The sequence below is a fragment of the Gallus gallus genome, chromosome 1, assembly GCF_016699485.2.
Source record: "Gallus gallus isolate bGalGal1 chromosome 1, bGalGal1.mat.broiler.GRCg7b, whole genome shotgun sequence".
In the NCBI taxonomy this organism is placed as follows: domain Eukaryota; kingdom Metazoa; phylum Chordata; class Aves; order Galliformes; family Phasianidae; genus Gallus; species Gallus gallus.
Window position 1 is genome coordinate 115,466,804 of NC_052532.1, and position 24,366 is coordinate 115,491,169.

General features: G+C 36.0%; 1 protein-coding gene across 32 annotated transcripts in view; it reads left to right on the plus strand.

Moving 5' to 3' along the window:
* Positions 1 to 24,366, plus strand: part of DMD (dystrophin) — a 1,163,614-nt gene that overhangs the window by 973,106 nt on the left and 166,142 nt on the right. For 30 of the 32 annotated variants that reach the window (XR_006934806.1, XR_006934864.1, XR_006934881.1 and 27 more), the window contains 4 exons: positions 642 to 814; positions 3,592 to 3,748; positions 11,099 to 11,219; positions 11,941 to 12,209. Coding sequence is in view for 29 of the 32 variants with exons in the window: in XM_046919009.1 (XP_046774965.1) it covers positions 642 to 814; positions 3,592 to 3,748; positions 11,099 to 11,219; positions 11,941 to 12,209 (720 nt within the window). In the remaining 3 variants the exon portion in view is untranslated. Of the gene's footprint in view, positions 1 to 143; positions 315 to 641; positions 815 to 3,591; positions 3,749 to 11,098; positions 11,220 to 11,940; positions 12,210 to 24,366 lie in introns of those variants that run through there. The other 2 variants (XM_046919640.1, XM_046919655.1) reach the window with 1 other exon arrangement.

Here is a 24,366-nt window from a genome sequence, read left to right on the forward strand (position 1 = left end):
AAGTGATAAGAAGAGCTGGCTGTTCAACATGAGCTGCCGGTTGCATATTCTGGGTCCTTTCTGTTTGCAGGCCCTCCTACAGCCATGGCCCTGACCAGTGTTTTGATGCAGCACAAAGTGGTTGTTTATTGCTATTGACTGCTGAGGTCTGTGATCTGAAATGCGTTCTGTCAACAGAATGTAAGGGAACTTGGCATTTTAAAGCTTTGCTGCTGCAGACGCGCAGATTTCTTGGAACTGCCATGCAACAGGAGCAGTGCTGCAGTCCTCAGCTCAAGCTGAAAATGTTGCACAGGAAGACCTATCACGTGAAGGTCAGATTTACCTGAGATCCCCAGGGGTTGGTTGGTTGGTTTTTCCCTTGTCAGCACAGTAAATATGTCTTTGCTTTCTTGCCTGACAAATGCTAGACTTTTAACATTCATTAACATTTGTTCAGTAGGATTCAAATGGAAAGACGGCCCTCTTTCAGTGCAAACATCCTTCATGCAAAAGTGAAAGGGTGTTTACTATACAATATTGCTAGGAGAGGAATAACCATAATCATGACTCTGTGTTGGACTGGATTTTTCCACTCTTGAGAAGTGGTAGTTTCTGTGATTCTGTGTAAAATCACACGTTATTTTTTATTGCTTCCTTAGGATCTACAGGCAGAAACTGATGCACATACTGACATCTTCCACAACCTGGATGAAAACGGGCAGAAAATCCTGAGATCCCTGGAAGGCTCAGAGGATGCTGTCCTGTTGCAGAGACGTCTGGATAACATGAACTTCAGATGGAGTGAGCTTAGGAAGAAATCTCTAAACATTAGGTAGGACATGACTGTAATCAAAAGCCTACAGCTGGTGTGTAAGTCATTCCATCTGCCTCGTGACAGTAAAAGGGTAAAAACTGGTTTCTGATAACACTATTTCTCTCCATTTTGAAATGATTTTTGCTGGTTTAACTTTGTAAGAATTATTAGGGTTTTTTTTTTGGTTTTTTTTTTGGTGTGAAAATGATAGTAGGGGATTAGGATTTGAGACATATGATGAGGTTTTGTAATTACAGAAGGAGAGATTAACATGTTTAAACACTAACTGTACCCCTTCTAAATTGGTTGGTTGTGACTTATCAGTGAGTCAAGTAATAAAGTAATTACACAACCTATATTTATGAAAAGCTTTATTTCTGAGACTGCCATTTCCAGTGCAGAAATAAGAATGGCCTTGCAATGAGAAGATGTTATTTAAGATTTTTGCTTTCGTCTGAAAAGTGGGCAAAATTACCAAATAAAATCCAGGGGTAAAAGGAGATCTCCAGATAGTCCTGTAAGAGGAAAATCTCCTTGCAAGGAAAAGTACAATAAATGGTAATTTTACAAGTCATGAAGTGGGATATATAGGCTTGAGTGGGCTGACAATTTCAGAAGAAACTGTCCAGAAAACTTCTCTTCAGAAATGTGTCTTTCACAACAGACAGCACAGCTCCATTGCATTCTGTCTTGGACATTTTTTCATTTGCTCATTTGCTGTGTGTTGGTTCAGAGGGCAGCAAAAGGCAGCAGTGTTTTTGAAAGTAATTTATGAAATACTAGCTTTTTTCAGCTTGGGCCCTGAGGGAGGTCAGTCTGTGTAATGACAAAAGCCATCTTCATAACATCAATCATTAAAAAGAAATGAAGAATGTGAGGTTGAAAATATATTAGTGACTAAAGAAGGAGAGAGACATTCCTTTTTATTTTTTCTGAGGAGCAAAAGAAAGATATAGTCCTTTAGGATCTCTCTCAGATTTTTTTCTTCAGATGTCTTTTACCCGTGAAGTTGCCAAAAGGCAGTGATGTTTGAGGAAAAAAAAAAAATCAACAGCAAATCAGCCAAATAGCAGTAATTAAATATATAGGTGTCCTGGGATTTTCTTTCTTTCTGTTTTTACAGTTCAATGTATTGCTGTCATTAACTGTCAGACATACTAACGCTGGTTGTATGGCATTAGCTTGTTACATTAAAGATTCAAAGCAACAGAACTCCTTTCTAAAATACTAAAATAAGAACCAATTTGTAATTCCTAAGACATTCAATTTAAATATTGCTGGCCACCGAACTGAATGAATGGGCTGTTCTCAGTCTGACTGCTCTGTGCTATTTCTTTCCATCACACAGTGTAGAATAGATTTCATCATAGTTATATCAGTGCTTGCACAAAAGAGGTGTAAGAGCAGAAAGATGAAATGTTCCCCAGGCATCAGTTCCGTGATTCTTCTTTTTCAGTGGAAGCTTTGAACTGCTGGAACAGAATAGTCATCCTGTCCCTTGGTTAGGTGGGCATTCTTTTCACAGTCCAGTGCATTTCATCTAGGAAAAGTGTATGGTGGATGTCAAGAAAAGCCAAGTTCATTTCCTTGTATTCACATCCAGTTACTGCGCTTATCTGGAGGAGATTGAAGGCTGCATTTGCTGGGATGGATTTAGAAGGCTGGAGCTAACTAACTCAGAAAGTTTGCTCTTGGTTGTGTCCCCTCCAAAGGCCCACTGGCTGTTGTTTACTGCAGCTCCCCATGTAGTGGCCCTGCTCCTCTCCCCTTGCTGCTTTGAGAGGTCCCCTGCAACTTCTCAGCCCTCGGGGCCTGCAGGCCGGCCTGTCCCAGCATTGCAGCGCCTGCTGTGAGGCAGCACTGCCCCTCATCTCCAGCAACATTCAGCAGTAGGAGCAAAGCTGGAAGTTAGAAATGAGACAAAGAAAATGTATCATATCGTTTTACTGTCATATAACACTGCTTTTCATTTGAGTTTTTAAAAGGAATTCTTAAGTTGTGTGGGAATGAATTAAGTATTTCTTCCCAATCAGCAATTAAACAGTAGCAGCATATTCATAAATCTAGCAGGACAGGCTCTTATTACCAATGATATAAGCAAAATTGAAGATTTTTGTCAATCCAGAGATTTATGACAAATTTTCTTCCAACAGAAAGTAGTTGCCAAGAGTTAGTCTTAAGAGAGAAGAGCATTTACACACACTCAGAGAAAATACTTATAAGGTTGTCTTATGGTGGAGTTGTTTGCACGCAGTGGGTAGTATATCTGAAGTTTGCTGTGATTCAGTTAGTTTCAGTCATACCTCATTTCACAAGGCACAGACATTTTGTGCAGCATAGGAGGTTCCTATTTCTTTAACAGTTTCCTATTGGGGAAAGGATGGTATCGCTTATTTTATCTTAAAGGTGATCAGCCACATGATTCTTGTGTGGGGTTGAATGGTTTGTGTAATGGTTTAGAGAAATGCTTGCTCTTCGCTGAGTTGAAAAGTACTCCCTACCTTTTGGTTAGTACCCTAGGAGTCCTAAATGATAGGAAAATTGTTCTCTTACTAGTCCTGCGCTGTATTTATGCGTGTTTAGTGAGAATAACAATTCTACATAACTGTTTTGCTGTTTCGAGCCATGGCTGTGGAATCAAAACTATACCAGTGTCTGATTCAAAGCTGATGAAGCTATTTAAATGTTGTCTAGTTAACATAACACTACAATCTTTATCAGTAAATAAGTTTGTATTTTTTTTTTTTAACTTTCACTTTTCCTGAACGCATCTGATATTTAATACATGCTTTCAGATCTCATTTGGAAGCCAGCACAGACCAGTGGAAGCGTTTACATCTCTCTCTTCAGGAACTTTTGGCATGGCTGCAATTGAAGGAGGATGAATTAAAACAGCAAGCACCCATTGGTGGAGATATTCCCACTGTGCAGAAGCAGAATGATGTTCATAGGGTAGGATTTTTTTCAAATGATCTTTCATTAGTTGCATATTGTTTTGAAGTTTACTGTTGGATTACATGGTCCATGCTGGAAAAAGTGAGATACTGTTTGAAATACATTTCAGAGTTAACAAAATTTTACATGATAACACTGGCTAAAATTTTCAAACACGGGCTAGAAAATCACTCTGTTGGAGAAAGGAGTATTTGCTACAGCTGCTTGGCTTTCTGAAAACCAACAATATTTTCATAGAACTGTCATAGGCAGTTAGTTTCATGGTTAGAAAAGATAAGATATTAACAATGTTATTTGAAGATGAAATCAGTAGTTCTGATTTTTGTTTGTTTGTTTATTTATTTATTTTCTGGATCAGACATTTAAATTTCATGAGTAAATGAGTAAATTTTTAAACCCTGTTTGTTTTGCTGTTTTGTTGTTGTTGTTGTTGTTTTGGTGAACATTAATGAAAACTGTAGCTGGTGCCAGTATAATACACAACTTTGTGCTTCATGAAACTGTTGTGGTTTCTGGCTGTTATTGTTACTCATACTAATTTCATCAGGAATTCTTCGGGAAAGGCATTGGCAGAACATCACATGGAGACTGGTCCAGACTAGGTTTTGTGGTAAAAAGGAACTTAAATCCAGCACTGTATGGGATTTTTTGAAAACTCACCAGATAAATGACCCCTTAAATAACCTAATACTGCTCAATTACTCTTCATACAAAGATTTTGTTTTATTATTATTTCTTCTAAGTGGGAAAGACATGCTTTAAGTATATATTCCTATGCTGAATCAAGCTCACATCCGTCTCACACTAATTAATGTCTGGTTTCAAGTAAACAGCACATAATTTGCTATGCCATCTCCAGACAACTTGATAGTGTGAGAGAAAAACATATTCCAAACCCAGTGATCATCCTTGCAGAATGTGCTGTGCATCTATATAATACCATTTCACAATGCCATTTCTGAAACTTGACACGTAGGGTATTGTTATGGATGTTCCTAAATCTCTGTTTTTATTATTGCATGGAAAAATCTAAAATTATTCTATAAAATGAAACCGGCTCTGTACTACCTGTATTTTCTCCTTTCATCATACAGCTGTATTACAGATACTTCCTTAAAAAATTTTCCTTCCTAATCTCAAACGGCACATTTGGGAGCAAATACTAATATTGAGTTCAGAAAAGTCATGTGGCGTATCTTACTGCTTTAAGTTACTGGCAATCCAGTGTCTGTGAGAAGTCCACAAATCTTAAATAAAACCAGGCTTAGCTTTTGGCACACGCAGATAAAGGTTTTTCCATAGTAGCTGAATGATGGAGAGTAGTGGCAACACCACAGTCTCATTTTCTAGGTTTTCCTTCCAGAGAGGTGGTCTGTAGGATGGACATTTCTCACAAAGCTTTTCTTGGGACTTTAAGCATTATCGTGGAAACAGTAAAATATCCACGGCTTTACCACTCTCCTTTTTTACCTTTCCCTCTCTGAAATACCTGAGGTCTATTCTAGCCAGCTGGCTCTAGCAGCGTCCATGATGTATTTTCAAAACCACAACAACCAACCAGGCTCTCAGGATGCAAGAAACAAAATAGATGTTGCTTTAACTTTACGCTATCTCAAACCCTTTATCCAAAGGCCACGTTTGAGCTAGAACAAAACTTCAAGAAGGATTTCTGTAGAACTGTTGCAGCAAAACTTTTGTTATCTGAATCATATTTGAGTACTTGACAGCATTACCTTTCCTCCAAGAGAAACAAAATAAATTTTTCATTTAGAGAAGTTACTGCTCATAAAATTTTAATGTTGTATGTTGTTCTGTAAGCTATTCCAAAGGTGTTAAGAATTCAGTCATGGACTAAGTGATTGTCACTCACAAATCAACATAAGTGGTTAAAACTATCAGGGATAAGAAGTGTTGCATAAAAGTAACGTACTATAAATAGCTGCAAAGTGACTTTACAAACTAGGTCTCCTTCTCACTTCTCCTTTTTGATTATCTTCTCTCCCACATGCGGATACATACAGATGCAAATCTTTGGTCGTCATGTCTCAGTCATTTCTTCTTTCTATCAAAGCTAGAACATTTTAGTTTCTTTTAGAAATATTACATCTTTCCTTTTTCTGTGCTGTAGCATCTGTAGTTTAATGTGAGGCCTTTCTAGCTGTAGGTGCTCTGGTTCCCTGTGGGGAAAAAAAAAGAACAAAATATAATCCTTGAAATTAGGTCTCCCTGTCTACTTTTCAGAGATCTCTTACGGGGAAGGAGGGAAAAACAATCAGTGCAGAACTCTTCTGACTTCAGGTTGTCTTTGACAAAATCTGTGTTTGCAGCTTGAGGTTTTTCTACTCTTTTTTTTTTTTTTTTAACTAGACACTGTGGACTTTCTGTTACTCTAAAAGTTTTATTTTAGAGAAACAGACATACAAAGACTGTGCCTAAGCGAACATCTTAGTCCATTTCTGAACATCAGAAAAGTACTGTTAGGAAGGTTCACACCTAAGATGTAAAGGTCTCTAGCATAAAACTGGAACACAGTTCTAGTGGAAAGCTAATTTTCAAGAGCTGTAGGCCCTTGACAAAAAAAACGAGTTCTCAGAACATAAAAGTAGAGAGTAGTCGAATTTCAGACTTGAGTCAAAGAATCTACTCATGTTGTTGTCATCAATGTCTGTTCTGGAAATGAGTCTTCAGCAAACAATCTATATTTCTACCTGCTTTGACCAATCTTTTAAATGATCCAGGCTTGTAGCTTTGGTCTTCTTGTGTCAATAAAATCTTTCTTTCTGTGAAAAATTGTTTTTGCCACTTAAAACCAGACATGAACCCAGGTAATTTTTTCATTGGAGAGAAGAAAAAACCTCAGCAGGGTAGCTTCTTATAAACTGATGTTTTGTTTTTCCTTTAGGAATGTAACTTAAAAACGAACAAACAAACAAAAACCAACTTATTATTTAACCTCCATCTTTTAGAAGACCATCTGGAATATCTCAGATATCCATAGCAGAGATAAAAAAAAAAAAAGAAGGTTGTTCATACCATTTGAATGCTCCCAGTTGCCAAGATTGGCATTAAAAATTTTAAGAGTAGGATGAAAATTCAGATGAAAATTTCAAATGCTTGAATCCATGCCAGATGAGAGCTTCAACTCTCAGACATATATACTGTCAGATTCATTGTTGCATTATAAATGTGAGGTAGTTTTTAGGCAAGGCACCTTGGACTTTATCCTCAATACTCCCACATAACTGCTTTTTGTTTGAACTTACATGTATATGAATCATAGTGATGATTTTTTGCATCTGAAGAAAAATGTGTCACACCAAAGCCTGTACATGGGTTTTATTGTTTGTTTGTTTGTTTTGCATTTACTTTAAATCGGTGATCAAAAGCACTCCTTTTCATCAAAGTATTGTTTCTTCATCTTGCAGTTTGCTTTGCTTTGTGAAGAGTCATGATAGTGTTTCAACAAAATCATATGAATGACTGTGTACATGTTACTGATAATAGTTTCCTGGATTGCAATTTAGGCATCCCACAGGCAGCCTGCTTTTACTGTCATTCTTTTTAGACTTGCCACATCTTCTGCGTGGGAATTGTATTAGCAGCATAAATAGCTTTAATGAATACAGAAGTTTATTACTAACAGTTCTCTCAAAACTCTTTTATATGTAATCTATATGGGGAATGTAAATCCTGCTTCAACACACTAACATGTTCTGGTGGCACAGTTGATATCTACTTTTTAAAATGGAAGTCCAGGCCCATTTTTAAAAAGCGTTCTGATTGGGAAGCATCTTGAATTCATTTAACTGCACTTTTTTTCCTGAAAAATCATTAAAAGCAAAATCATCTGCTTTTCTGATAACAGAGTTTAATACTACTTTTACTAAAACAAGTCTGTCTTCTCATTATATTTTCATCTTTCAATTTAAACAATCTGTGTTTCTCCAACCAAAGAAATTTTTGGACACCCATGAGGAGGTAGTGGAGGTCTGCGATAAGCTGATCAATATATGCATTATTAAAATAGTGGACAGAATGCCATTACTGCTGTAGGGCTGATGACAAATAGAGATGTTTAAATAAAGTGGTTTACTTGTTTTTTTGTCAGGTCATATATTATGCATGTTCGATTTCCTCTATAGCCACCAGAAAGTGTAGAAGAACTTCAGGAATTCAATGAAATTAGCCTGAAATCATTATCTGTAAATTAGACAGTCATTTAGGCTAATTCTGTTATCAATGATGGTCTTCTTATTATACAGATGTATTTGTCAGAGCTTTAGATAGATTTTTTTTAAGATGAGAAAATATAATTCATTGCTGATAATGATTTTTAGTGGTAGTGTATACATATTTCACAAAAAAATTAGAAAGGCTGACTTCATACAAAAAAAATGTGGAATGGAATATTAAGAAGTGAAAATACATTTATTTTTAACACTGTTCAGTGCTACTGCTTCAGTGTCTTTTTTATTTATTTATTTATTTATTTGTTATCTCCTTTTCTAATTTCTTATACTGATATGTATTTTAACTGACTTGATAGAAGTCTACAGATGAAAACTAGGGGAATAATTGAGAATAGGAAGTAGATCTCACCACCACATACTGCGTGCTGATCTAAATCTTGGGATTTATAGATTATGGTCCCATCCCTTAGGGAAAAATTGGAAAGCATTTAACACATTGGCTCTCTGTTTTCTACAGTAAACTCTTCCCATTTGTGATTAAATGGAACATACACAAAGTCAGAAAGTTATCACTAGATTCTCTCTATCATTTTGGGAAGGTATATGATTCTTCATTACACATCTTGTGGGATGCAGTATGCCTATCTGACTACATTGTCCTTAGTTTGTTGCACAGAATAAGATGATGGAGGAATGTGGTTATAATCCTGCTTTGGAAATGTAATGCCACCAGGTGTGTTCACATGATTTGGTCTTCACGAAAAGGCAATATATGCTGAAAGAAGGAAGTTTGCCCTTCTCACTGTTACATGTGCCTAGCTAGAGCTGAGCTGACTACAGCATCCATACAGCAGTACTTCTCATCCCCACATATATGGCTTAGAGCCATTTCTGACTTTTAAATATCATATCAGTTGTTGCAGTTCTGTGTTCCCTTTCCTGGAATATCTGTGTCTCCTTCCTGCTCTCTCTCTCTGGGGGCAGACACAGACCTTTCTGTATGTGCCTCCCATTTTACTGGTTGTAAGTACTGGTCTTCTGCATATTTGTGTGAAAGTTCTTATGTTCCAGTTATTGGCTATTGCTCCTTGTCCTATCACTACACACCACTGAAAAGTCTGGCCTTGTCTGACTGCCACCTGCACTTAAAATTTTTATAAACATTGATCAGATCCCCTCTTAATCTTTTCTTCTCAAGGCTGAACAGACCCAGGTATCTCAGCCTTTCCTAATAATGGAGATGCTCCTCATCATCTTTGTCATCCCCATGACTCCTTCTAGGAAATCACTGTCTTTTTTGATCTGGGAAGCCCAAAATTGGACACACTATTCCAGATGTGGCCTCCACAAGGCAGAGTAGAGGGGGAGGACCACCTCCCTTGACCTGCTCCAAACTGCTGTCCACTGGGACACCCAGGTCCTTCTCTGCAGAGGTCCTTTCCAGCAGGTCACCCCCTAACATGTATTGATACATATGCTTATTCTTCCCCAGGCACAAGACTCTGCACTTGCTTTTGCTGAACCTCATCAGGTTCCTCTCTGCCCAGCTCTCCAGTCTGTCCAGGTCTCACTGAATGGCAGCACAGCCTCCCAGTGTGTCAACCATTCCTCTCAGTTTTGTACCATCAGCAAACTTGCTGGGAAACTTGTGGTCAGTTCTTGACCACTCAATAGAAGGTTTATTTAAATATTTATAGCAGAATAATATAGTCATTTGCTAAAGTTTACCTTCCTGAAATGTATTAAGAGTATTTTACCTGTAAATGCTGATATTATAAACTGTAAGTATTATTCTTATTATTAGTTCTGTTGGGTATTTCTCTAACAGAGTATTTCATATTGAACGTTATTCAAAATCAATGAACTTTTTAATATTGAATTTATAATTTTCATTAGTTTGTATAATAACCAAAATTTTGCTTAATATTTAACTGTATTGCTGAATTTATAGTGAAAAAAATATATAATTTCAGTGCCATAAAAATAAGTTTCTAATCTCTGGAGTAAAATACTTTTCTTTTTTTTTTTTTTTTTTTTTTGTCTCTTGGTATATGGCTCTCACTTGTGCACAATTGTATTGTGTTATACTGCGCTATAACTTTCATCATGTTTTACCTCTCTACTACTTTAAAACAGTATGCACTCAATATCACTTTATAAAGAAAAAAAAATATTGACATAAAATATTTAGATAAATAATGTTCAAAACAGCCTGCAAAAGAACCTATATGATAAGCATCCCACAGACGAGCTATCATCTGCATTTTAGTGCAGCAAGTGTCTTGGGTTCAGAAAAATAGAGCTTTAATTTCTCAAAGAAATAGTTCCACATCACTGAGAATTGTATCCTTACCAAATACTAACTTTGGCAACCTTACTTAAGGTCGTTTTAATGTCAGGGAATAGAAGAGAGATAGAAAAGGAGGAACTGTTGCTGGAGAAAGAAAAATGCAGGTAGAGAAGAGGGAAAGAAGACAAAAAAAGGAGACATTTCTACTTGTTCATGCCTTCATTTGGGCTGGACTGTATTTCTGGATTTTCACTGTTGCCTCAATTCTACTTTTCAGAAATCTCAGCTCATGCAATATGGGAAGAACTGCATTTACAGTGTTACTGGTAGAGAAGGCTGCAGTGTAATGTGTAGAATTTTTTTTAGGTTTCTTAGAATTGATTGTTAGGTGTTAGCACAGCAATATCCATAGGTTTTTTTCTCTCCTTGCCAGCAGCTGTAGTAAAGGGCTAGTTGTGAAACACGTTGGGTTTTCCCTCATTTTCTGGGAAATCTCACTTTCAGGGAGCATTAGCTAAGCTGATATAGTACGGAGCTAGCCAAAGCTTTGCCCCTTGCAGCTAAGTTTTGGTGTTGACTATGATGTTAACCAGCAAAAAGGAGGTACCCTCTCACAGTGAATAATTTGATGTGCATCCTTGAGTACTTTCCAACATGCTGCCAACATTAGTTCGTTTGAATACAATGTACAGTGAATGGAATTTCAGGCTAAGTAAAGCTTCATTACATTTTTGGCAGCTTCTTTTACACATAGAAGCTGTCATTTAAAGTTTTGTTCTTTAATTGACCAAAAAATAACAATAAAAGGGGTAGCACTTAGTATTTCATTGTATACCGATTTGCAATATTTTTGTTTTTTTCTCACAGACTTTCAAGAGGGAGCTGAAAACAAAAGAACCTGTTATCATGAATGCACTTGAGACTGTGCGACTCTTCCTGGCAGATCAACCAGTAGAGGGACTGGAAAAGGTCTATCCAGAACCAAGAGGTAACTGAAGAGATAGCTGCTAGAAAGATCATTGATGATCAGTGATGATTAAATAAATTCTGCCAGCCACTGTGAGAGCATTCCTTTTACACTCCAAGCTCAATCTCAGTATTCAGAAACTTAGCTAAAAATACAGATGAAAGAAATCCTTAGTGATGCTTTTGAATAGTGTGGAAATAAATAGACATGCATATTTATAAGTAGATATTGAAACTGGCTTTAAATCTTCTGGATGTGTCTAGAACTGTAGTCCCGTTTGAGATCTGAAAGCTGCAGTTCAACCCAGGATTCAACTTGTAGTGTAAGTGTTTCAGAACTACGTCATTTGTTTAGATAGTGATCATGTATGAAACAGAACAAGAGAGATCAGTACAGCAAAGCTCCCAAATCCACTCACTTGCAGTGATTCACAGTGATTAATATTCATATATGTGCAGAACTACTTCATTGAATCAGGATAAAGCAAGGTGTAGCTAGAAGTTTAAAATGCCATTACATACATAAATGTGTGTTTTGTTGATCAATACTTGGGGGGGGGGGAGGGGGGGGGAGGGGAGGGGAGGGAATGGATTTGAGAGATTTACAAATAAAAATACATGTAAAATAAATTTAATTTGTCATTGGTTATGAATAGTTTCTATATGAGCTTTTAGACTTACCCAGATGGCATTTTTTTTTCTAAGACAGAGTACCTCCTAAAACTCTGAACTTTTCTATTTAGACCTATCACCTGAGGAGAGGGCCCAGAATGTCACTAAAGTTCTCCGAAGGCAAGCAGATGATGTCAGAACTGAGTGGGATAAGCTAAATCTACGTTCTGCTGATTGGCAAAAGAAGATAGATGATGCTCTTGAAAGACTGCAGGGTCTTCAGGAGGCAATGGATGAACTAGACCTGAAACTGCGCCAGGCTGAAGCATTCAAGGGATCCTGGCAGCCAGTGGGGGATCTGCTGATAGACTCTCTGCAGGATCACTTAGAAAAAGTCAAGGTATGTGTTGTTAAATCAGTACTCTTGAATATGAAATGATTGGCTTGATCATGAAGAATTAACTTATAATATGAGAAATAGATTTCTTTGTATCATAGTGATTTACTTTTCTTTCTTTTTTTTTCTGCCTTTCTTCTTTTTTTTTTCTTTTGGAAAGTAATTTTTTTATTATTATTATTATTATTTCTGCAATTAAAATGGATAGGAATCAACACTGAGAATACATAATGCTAATGCATGTGATTGTGCTCTGCAGGAATGTGTAAATATCCTCAGCACATTTAATTCTTAATTCAGGAAATGCAGATATAGCATTAAAGACAACAAGATACATTAGATAGAAGAATATATGAGGAAGGTAAACAAAACTAATTCTGTTGTTTATTATAGTTTTGTAAGCATGATGAGAGCATAATTATATCTGTTCTTATAGAGTTGAAATAATTTAAAGTATATGACTTTGTTGTTTTTTGTCATGATAGTGGCACTTGCTATCTGTCTTATTTGATAAGTAGACTCCACATTTAAGATAGTTTTAAAAACAAAAGAAATGCCTGGAAAAAAAGTATGATTATTTTCAATAACAGTGCTTACCAGCTTCTAAAGTTTGATTCATAAAATCACAGCTTATTGAAAAACTCATAAGGATTTGTCCTTTTTCTTCATGACTGACATGGCCAGGCTTTATAAATACTACTGGATTCGTTCATCTAGACTGCAATAGAGGCGGTTACCATTTTGATAAGAACAAAGTGCCTTTGTTCCAGTCTCATAAATGGGAATCATTCGTCATTTTGAAAGAGACCTGAGCTGACTGTTATTTTCTCTCCTAGAACATTAGGACCTAAGAAAGAAGAAATAGAATGACTAATGGCATGAAAAGAAAATGCCTTTAAAAATCAAATGTGGCTTTCAAAAAGTAAAAAATTAAAATTATCCTTAAGTTTTAATCATATAGAAGGCTTAATGAGTATCCTGTATAAATATTGTGCAAGACAAAGGAAGTACACATTAGCTGATGGACAGTTGGCTGAATAATTTGTTTTTCTTCATTTAAACTCAGAAATGAACAGAAGAGATCTATTTATAAATTCTCAGAATGTGCCATCTACTGTACCCATAGATTATTTTTTTAACCCCTTGTATTACTAGAAAACAAAGCAGGTTACTTAATTCTAAAACGGCGATCATAAAGCTTCGACTTTGTAATTACAGTGCTGAAACCTTCTACAGTTCAGTCCTGGAGGACAGAATAGAATTTCAATAACAGCCATCATAAAATAGGACTCCTAAAACTTATAAAAATCCTGAATTACTGTCTCTCAGTGGATACCTCATTGTTTGCTCTGAAACGTTAATATTAGGGCCAGAGAGAAACAAAAAATTCTGCTTTAAGATTTAAGATCAGATGCTACCACTTACACCCTGATTTCATCTCGTTTGTACCATATTTCCTTAAAATATATATATATATATATTTTATGTGGGCTATCATAAATCCATAAAAACATCAGAAAAAAAGTAAATGAAAAAACAGATGATATTCATATCCTTGCAAGCTATTATTTTTCATATCATATATGACAATTGCAGAGCATTCAAGTGATACCGCACTTTCAACGGCTTCTAAATGATAATAATTAGTACTGCTTAGGTAATGTAGGAACATAGTAGGGCAAAAGTTGAATGATATTAACTCTGTGATGCTACAGTTATTGTTCCCAGAAGTGCTGTCTTGAATATATTCATTACTCTAATGAAATGTAATTCCAACACAGATACTGAAGATAGATGCATACACTCACTTGGCAATGTAAGCAAGTTTGTGGTATGAATAACCATCAAGAAAGCTACAGTCATGCCTGCCATTTAAAAGCAATCCTTTTAAATTAACAAATGTATGTTTTGCCTCAGTTGTTCATGTTTATGGCATCCTTTCTTTTATTATAGTGAAATCTGTGTTTGAAAAGTCATAAATCAGCCGTAATAAATTATACAACTCTAAAACAGAGTATTTAAATTATTTAAAATTTTCTAGTTTGTATTTGCTACATGCAAATTAACTAGGCAATAGAAACTTTGATCTTGGTTCTTCATACTCTTACTGCATCTACGTAAAGTGTACAAGTATTTAAATATACTCACAGCCATAGCCTTAATTCGTGGCTTTAGTTTTTTCAAAACCTGGAAGAGAGGATTTAGTTAAAGAGCATATATTACCTGTGACTGTAGCCACAACAAGAAATGTCATTTTTTTCTGTATTTTTACACTGATTTCAGACTATTTTTATATTGAACATATTTGATAGTAAATTCATTTCTGATTTATGCCCTGTCTTGATAAGTTTAGATATTAAGGGAGGTTGTAGTGAGCTGAGGGTCAGCCTCTTCTCTCGTGTGACTAGTGATAGGACTAGAGGGAATGGCTTCAAGCTGCTCCAGGGAAGATTCAGGCTGGACATTAGGAAATACTACTTCTCTGAAAGGGTGGTCAGGCACTGGAATGAGCTGCCCAGAGAGGTGGTGGAGTCACCGAGCCTGGTGGTGTTCAAAGAGCGTTTGGATGTTGTGTTGAGGGACATGGTTTAGCGAGAACCATTGGTGAAGGGCGAATGGTTGGTCTGGATGATCCTGGGGGTCTTTTCCAACCTTAGCGATTCTGTGATTCTATGATTCCATGATTATTACTATCTCAGTACCTTTCTACAAAATGTAGTGGATATTTGTATTCTCTAAGACTTTAATAACTACACAAAAAGTCAAAATTTCAACAACAGCATTACTGTCATAGTTATTTGCAAGGAGAATTGTTGTTTTGAGAGGAAAATCAAGTTACTGAAAGAACTTTTAGTCTGATGCCTGAAAGTCTTAGTAAGATTAGGGAAGCTAATTCATGAAAATAGTCTGTAGAAGTGAGTCAAAGCAATAGTTAGATGAGCAGCAGTGCAGCTTTGGCTGTGCTACAGAAATGAGCTCCTAGTCTAAATTAGAGGTCTTTCAGTGAAGTCTGAAGGAACAAGAGAGATTTCTGGTAGAGAGACAAGTGGAAGGAAGGGAAAGTAAGCTCCAAACTGCACAGGACTGAGTTGATTCCATCTTAGCTTGCTCTTCCTGACTACATACCCAGTCCTTGGCTCCAAAATTCCACTAGTCTCCCAAAGTAACAGACATGTTTAAGAATGGAAAATAAGTTAAAAACTATGGTATAATTTCTAATGTAAAGTTGTAAAATGTGGTTTATTATTTGTGAGGAACACTGAGAAACCTGCCTCAAATCTGAAGATTTTAGTTGCCTTTGATATCTCCTATTTGGCCTGCACATGGAAAGCTGGATTAACACACACCTGGTTACTACTGTTTTCATCTTGATGCTTGCTTTCTTCTTAATAATTGATTTTCGTCATGGTTAAACACTTGTGCTTTGCAAAAGTTTGGGTTAAAAAGCTAAGTTTGCTGAAGAAAACAGTGTTTATATGGTCTTCTGTTAAAGCTATTTTTAAACAATAAAGATTTCTCATTATAAATGATATTATCAGTCAAACATTATCCAGCTGATATATTACATCTCTCATCTTTGCTAGTTTTTTTTTGTTTGTTTTTTTAATGATGTGTATCTAATTTTTTAAAGACAATGACTGATGATATTACAGTGCGAGGTAAAGTACCTATTACCTTCTATACATTGAAACATCCCAAATATCTTCTGAGCAAAACTTTTTAATATTGGTCACATAGGCTATTGTGATTACATTTCTTGCAAATCATTCTCATGATGGAGATCACAGAAGCCTTCTTAAACCTAAGCTGATAAATAGCTTCCTAGGGAATAAGTTTCCCTAGTGCCATTTGTCACTGTTCTCTTTAGTCTTAGTTGCTGGAGCTATTAAGGTCATGGAGTGATGTCGAACTCACACAGAATTAACTAGTCCTTGATCAGCATTACTGCCATAGTACCACAGATCCTGGGTCTGTATTAATGTAACAACTGGTATTTGGATCTAGATCTGAGGACCAGAGATCAGTAGTTTGATACTTCCACAAAATAATGCATCTTAGGCTACAGACCATCAATAATCAACATATATTCACAGCTTCTCTGTCCTCTGTTACCCTCCCTTTTTACTTCTCACAGATAGGTGATCTGTGGACTGAAAAGCAACTTTCTTAATAACACATTTTCTTTCTCCCTCTCTTCCAAGCATGCCTTTCTGTCCACTAAATTCAAATTGTCATTTGGACATCTCACATTCAGCTCAAGCCCAAATTAATCCATTAATTGTCCCTTAATATCCATTGGCTGATCATTTTGACTGTAGCTCAGGTTATATTTTGGATTTTACTTCTTTCTGCAACAGATTCAACATGTGCTTTCTTCTCACAGTAAATAGTTCATTTTCTGCAGTGTGCCTGGAACACTTGATGCCACATCAGACCACAGCACAGTTTTTATATTGAGCTTTCCCAAGTTTTGATACATACAATTATACCTGTCTCATCCATTCAGTAGCCCTCCCATGAATTGGCAGCAGAGCCACTTTTTCTCTCTCCCCAAAAGACACTTCTTTCCTCTAGTAACAAACAAAAGTTTGGTTATGCTATTATTAGTGTACGGCAATAATTACCTTCCATACTGATAGCTTCTCACTGACTTGCTGTCTGTAGTCAGATGGTGAGAAATGCCAGCAGCAGTGGATGCAGTTGGTTTTTAAGGGAACCCTAATGACATTTTGGATTTTGATACTTTCAGGCTCTGAAAAATTATCTGAAAACTCAAAGCTACTCTTTTGGGATGCTCTGCCCAGAATTTTGTGACTAAGAAGTCAATATCATTTTAGTGGTGCAGTTTGTCTCTTGTTAAAGGTAGTTCAGCTCCTCCAACATGCCTGAGAGCACAATGCAAAGTGCTTTCTCATGTCTTAGTGATATCTGATGCATCACTGACGGTATGGAACATATCCAGGTCAGTTTCCTGTCATACATAATAAGTGAACAGCAGAGCCTTTGGACTCTGAATTTCTTTCAACCACTTGGATGTAAACAAAATGTAGCTCCTCTTGTTCCAGGCAGAAGTGTGTTTCAACAAGCACACCCACCAATTAAGAACTGAATTGTGTAAGCCCTATTTTCAGTAATTCGGTTCTACTAGAGGCTGATCAGTTTTCCTGTACTGTCAGATGAAGAAGATGCCATGATTCAATATGGCAATCGTTAACGGTAAAAAGCAGAGCAGAACTTAGTGTTATAGGCCTTTCATTTTCTTGTGAGCAGTTTGCAAGTCTGAATCTTGCTCCTTAAGAACTGGTTGCAGTTGTTGCGGTTTCACTTCTACAGCTATGGACAAAGCACCTTCACAGAAACACTGGAACTTTGCACATACATTATGAAATGTATTATATTTAACATAAGTGTATCCATAGAGTTTGTAAGTATTCTTTTTAATCATTTTTTCTCACAACCCACGTCACAACTTCTGCTACTTTTCTACAAAACTGTGAAGCAAAAAGCCATGAGAAATTCACATCAGCACTGTATAAGTAGCTATTCTTTTCTGAAATACATGCTGTTTATTTCAGGCTTTCTTCAGCATAATTGCCAGTTGTTGGCAATATTGCTGACTAATATTTGCTGGAAAGTGTCAACCTAAAACTTCTTTCTAATTACAAACTGAACAGAGTCTGCACTGATCATCTACTCCAAAATGACTTTCTACGTGCACTCAATCCTCTTGTCCCTAGGCATCTCTTCTCTAAATGAGATCAAAAGTAAAATAACCCCCAAAAATAATTAGCTAAATTTAAGTTGTGTTCATATGTGGCCACAGAAAGAAAAGAAATAGGTTTTGCAAGGTTAAAATACCACTTTCTTATAAGCACTCTAATACTAAAGCAGTAACCTTAACTGATGGACCTTGAATGATCACAGACAGTTCTTCATTAAGAAGAAAAAATAAATCCTCTTGTATTGCTCTGACTTCATTCTGGTACAGTTCAGATGCTGCTTTGCCAAAAAGAGATATTTTGGAAAAGTGGACTTTTGCTAGATATTGATAGCAGCCCCAGATTAAATTTTTGGTCAGGTTATAAAGTGATGCCTATGTTCTTGTTAATTTTATGCTGAGATAAAATTAAGTGAGCCAACAGATCATGCAATCCAGTCTCTAAAGTAAAATTGCATTATTATACTTGCTGCATGTTTTGAGATATTTGTTACTATTTCCCTACTTTAATGCTGGATGCAATATTTTACTTTTCTTTTTAACTTTTTATCTTTTTTTCCCCCCCTTTAATTTGCCTGGTATTTTGCACAAACTCACTTTTGTTCCACATGACAACACACAACTCTTTTACATCACCCAGACAGCTTCCTACATTTCTTCAGGGTTTTTTTAGTTTTGTTTTTTTTTCTTAATGTGTACCACTGTTGTCATTGCAATTACAGGCATTTGAAGGAAAAAGTCTGTTTAGTGGAGTTTGCAGCCAGCAAATCTGTAGAAGCAAGTCTTAAGTAAGGCCTTGAATACTGTTTCCACAATTTCAATATTCACGGGCTAGAATGTATTTTGACCATTATGAAGTATTGCTCCCCACTATAGATATACTCCCTATTATTTTTAAAAAGACCAAATTAACAAAATATCCCCTACACAAAGTGTTAGGGCATGGACTGAGGTTTGTTTAAGTATTACTGATTTGTTTGTCCATCTAGAAGATGACAGCATCCTTTGACTGGCAGCTAAATAGGAAAATACGGTGCTTGCCATGTAGGAGATGAAAGTGTTAAGGTTTCCTTCAGGATACAACTGAAGTAATAACTGTTACAGATGCTACTCAAGTTTTCATTCTGTGATAGAATCAGGCAGTGATTATTTCTGATGTCTCCTTAGACTACTTTGAAGTGCATATACTTTTTTTCACTTTAATTTGAACTCCAGCTGTCTGACACTAAAGTCTGTAATCAATTGGAATTACATTGTCCTACTTGCTTTGTTAAGTCTCTTAATAAGTTCTGTGCTGGATTCTGTGAGTTTTAAGAAACAGTTGATACAAAATAGCCATTTCCTAATTCATTTGCAGCATTCCATGACTCCCCAGAATTGTCCCTGGATGAAGTAGCGATCCTCTCTACAAACAAATTCTGTAATTGTAAAATATCTGTAGATGAGAGATTTTTCTAAGTCAGTTCCTGTAAAAGGAGGAGAGATCGTATGGCATTTTAGAAGACTTTATAGTTTTAACTGTAAAATATAAACACAAGCATGCTTTACAAAATATATATAAAAAAATGTTTTAAGGCTAATATAAAATAGAACATCAGTAGTATCTATCAGAATATAATAAATTATTTTTAAATAAACTTAAATCTCATTTATATCTGATTGAAATTCATTGGAAAACTTTGACATACTACAGATGTCCTTTTTTTTAGTGAGGAATATTTTTGTGCATTTTAAACTTTGCTGAGTGTGCTATGATGAACTTGTTCTTTGTTCATTTTTTTTTTTTTTAATAGAATGAACTTTCAGGATGTGGTAAAACACCAAAGACTCTTCACTTAACCACATCACCTAATTGGCTGTACAGCCTGGTATGAAGTTTTATCTTTTTAAAGTACAGTTTTACACAACAGAGAATTTACTAGGTTTGGTTGGTTGACACTAGTGCAGGCAAATTTAGTTTTCTAAGGTTTGTTTCAAATATGAATTTGTGTTAAAAGCTTCACCAGGTAGTTGTACCAGTTTTTGTTAGTTCTGCTATAGTTCTCAGTTTGTAGGAGGTGGAAGTTAATCGACTGCATTCTGTGGTCTTTTAGTCTCATTTTAACAGCTTGTGAATTTATTTTTTCACATGAAAAGAAATGTAATCACAAATGGTTATTTAATATATAAAAGTCACATTTTTGTAACTGGTACAAGTTTAATATAAATGTCTCATCTGTCTTATTTTGTTGCTCTGAATTCAGTCACAAAAGATTAGAGAGTTTGCTATGGCAATAAATAAGGCAATTAATAAATAAATTCATTTCAAATGTGTAAAGCAAACCATCATTTCTTCTGCAGACTCGTTTTGCAATAAAAAGCTATCCCTTTCTGATCTCTTCTGATTTAGGTGTTACTACTTTAATTATACTGAATGTTTTATGGAAACTAAATTATGTAGTTTTTACCACATTACTTTACCTGTTTTAATGAGCAATATCCCGATATCCTTTCTTTTTTTTTTTTTTTCCCTTTTTTTTTTCTTACATAAGATAAGGAAGAAAATGATGAGTTGGCAGAGAATTGAAATCTTAGAGTAGTCTCGTAAAATTAAGACTGTCCTTGACTGAACGTACCAGGAAACAGTAGCATAATTAAAGATAAAAAAACATTGATGCTGCTTTGCTATAAAGAAACAAACAAACAAAAAAAAACGAGTATCCTTTAATTAATTTTTTTGAGAATGACAAGTGTAAGGCACGGGGCCTTGGAACTGAGGGAGTATGTTAGGAGGGAACCAGTGCCTGCGCTCCAGCTGCAGCAGATTTCACTTGAGTAGTTTCACTCTTCACATGCATACATTTGCATCTTATGCAGTCTAGCTAGAGTTGAAACAAAAACTATTCAGGAAAGACTCTTTGAAATCAAGACTGCTGGTAATTGTGAAAGATAAGAGACTGATGTTCAGCTGAAAGGAGAATGAAAAGAAGAAGATTTACAGAGAAGCTTAAAGACAATGGTATGATGAATTTCAAATGAAGCATTTAGTATCCTTTTTTAATCATATTTTTGCATCGTTATTTTGTGAGCGTTTGTGAGAAATGCTTGTACCTGTTGATCGATAAAACGGGAGCTGTTATATTCCCTACAGCGCAGAGGCCTTTACGTAACTCAAACTTTTAGCATTCACATAGATTTTTCTTGCATCTTCTTCTGATCAAACATCTGTACTGGTGCTTGTGAGTATGTCTGTGTGTCTGTATAATGGTGTGTGTATGCAGCAGTTGAAAACCATCTTCCACAGTTCTCTAAATACAGATTATCACTGAACTTACCTTGCCTAATTTATTGCATAATTAACTTCATTCTTACTGATATTTCCATGTGTTGTATTCTAACGAAAGGTATCTTATTTTCTGAATGACTTTTTCTTGCATTAGCTTGTAACAGGTATTTTGATATGTAGCTTTTTGTATGGAAAATATTAAATTTCTTGTGTGAGAAAGAAGTATTATGGGACCAAAGTAAATAGTATTTTGGATAAAATATACACCCCAAAATTAATGTGCATAAGCGTATCAATCAATGCAGTTGTTAATAGAACCAGCTGGCTATCTTCTCTTTGACTTAGGGCCCTTGGGCTAAATAATGCAAACTTTTTCCTTGATGTTAACTGTAGAAAAGATACTGAGCTCTAAAGAAGCAAAAAGGCCACCGGTAAAAAACAGAAATCTTTTCTACCTGCAGCCTACTTTGGTAGAACATGCTATTATTAGAGCAATAGTTTTCATTTAGACTCAAATTTTACCTCACATGAACTCACCCTACTGATTTCACTGGGAGCTCAACGTGCACATCTGCAGGCAGAATTTGACTTTTTAAGTATTGGTAATCTCTGATCTCTTTTCCTGATAGCCTGCTGAGAGAAGTGACTAATACATGTATAAAGACTTGTCTGCCTTTTTATGCCTCTGAAGTTTAGAATCGAGGTCAGACCAGAACATTTTTAAGAGATTGCTCTTTATCAGTTTATCAGAATAAGAATGGGACTTGATCTTTTAGAAGTAGAATTAAGCACTGACGATCCAAACCCGAAGTGGCACAGATACTGTACTCAGGGCCTCTCGCATTTATCAGAGCATTTCATTTTATCCCATTTGCCATATAAACACAGCACATATAGTCACTGATCTGATAATCAAGTATTAACGTTTCTGGACTTGACATTAAATTGGATATGCTCTGTGATTCTGTTCCGAAGCTTTTTTTTCCTTTTCTGATAGCTTGGAAATGTAAATACTGACCAAAGAGGGGGAAAAAAGTTATAGTAAGAGCAACATTATTTTCTCTCTACTGAAAGACCATTTTATTTAGGCTTCCCTAACTCAGTGTGGCTCAGGCAAGTGGGTGGGTAAAGGGAGGAAAGGTATCTCCAAGCAGCAAGTGTAACAGAACTCCTGTGTCCTACTGATCAACCACATTTCATCTGCTATGGACACATTTCCAAGTAGAGGAGAGAACATCCTAGAATGAATAGAACCAGAGACAAGTTCAGTGAGAGACATGAGGAGAGAACAGGGGCAAGGGATGCTAGAAGTGCATTTTAATGCTGTCTGCTTTCTGTGAAGAGGATTTTTTTTTTCCATGAAGAGGTCTGCCAGCATTGTTTTCAGTGAAATCTTTGCTTGAAAGCATTAGCTGTCCTATTCCCATCAGAATTGCGGACGATAAGGATGTACTAAGGTGTTGTATCAACCAAGTATACAGATTCTGTAATGATAATTTTACTATGACATTGGTAAATCAATGAGCAGAATAAAGTCAATTTATCAAACTCATACACTGGTACACAGTAGTGATTTCGACACTGCTTGAAGTAGAGAATACAATGAATGTTAGATTGCCTGGAATGTTTATCAGAGACACGCAGCACTATAATTTTCTCATTTTAATGTTTATGTATTTAAAGCCTAATAGAATTTTATTTCGTTTTTTTCGTACAAGGTTAACCCATAATAAGCCCTGATAATTGCTACTTAGTGCTCTTACAGTGCTTCTCATGTTCCAGGTAGTGTGAGTTAATCTTCTCAGCTTCTTTCTGGGACTGTAATAGAAGTAGTATTATCCCCAATTTACAAATATGGCAACTGAATCATTGAAACTAATTTGTCCAGACAGCAATGCAGCTCAAATTATTTTTACTCTCTTAGGCTTTTACCTGCAAATTGTTTTATTTCAGTACAGTTAAATTGTCTAGAGGATTAAGAATGGCAATTTTCATCAGCTTCAGCTGGAGCCACAGCCTGTTCTCCCTGGAGATGTGGCAGTGCAGCCTCCCATCCAAAAGGGTTTCAGCCTGAATGTCCAAAAAGCTGCTGCTTTAAACACCTGGACCTATTTCTTTTTTTTTTTTTAATTTGACTTTCTTAGTATTTTTTTTTAAGCATTCTTTCTTCCTGCATTAGCCTAAAAAGTACATTGTTCTAGCTTACATTCTACTAAAATCTAGCTTCAGAATTAAATTCCCTTCTGTGGCATTATTGAGGATGTTCTCATTAGAATAAAGAATTCCAGGAATTTCCACTTCAGCATTTTGACTTGGAGTTCACCAAGTTAGAACATTAATTCAAAAAGTGGGAAATATAGCTTTCACCAAAGCACTTCATTCTGTCTGATCTGCACTCTTGTGGAGGTTAAAGATTGGATGGACTTTTAATAACACCTTTTGGCAGTAAGCTGTGTGAAACACTTTGTGTTCCTTGCTAAAAGTAGTCTGTATATGCTTTTTATTAGAGAAGAGGGGAAGAGGCTTTGAAGCTTCTGGTGCGAATTGTTTTAATGTTAGCTGTGTGTCAGAATACAGTCTGTATCTTAGTAGTGTCTAAGCTGGCTGTTGTATGGCCGTGCCAGAAATCCAGATTTTTCTTCCTGAGCTTTGCAGTACAGGGTCTGCCTACTGATGTCAAGAAGCTGGAAGTGGTTTGTAAAATCATGATGCAGCTGTTGTAACCTGTTATAAGCTGCTTTCTTTTCTTTCTTTTTTTTCCCCTGTCTCTTAAATACTATGTTTACCTTTAAAATAGCATGCTGCCTTACAGCACAATAGGGATTTACTTTGTAGTAGCTGTTTTGTCAGGGCAAAGAGAATTCCTGTGAGCCTCCGTTGCCTGAAAGAGCTTTAGGTAAGGAACATGGGTTATTGAACCTTCTATGTTTGCATATGTTTAGTATACTCATACATTGTTTACCACTAAACTAGTAAAGGCTGATAAAGTGTTATTAATAGTTTAAAAGTGTGTTTGACTGAACCTCAAGGACCTGAACATATACAGCTTCTCAAGTGATTTTAGTGTTTAGATTGCAAGTGTTAGTGCTGCTGAATGAAATCATACTGTAGGAAAAAATCCCTTGTAAAAATTCCTTCATATTTGCAGCGTCCTCCGTGTAGCGTGTCTTAGACTT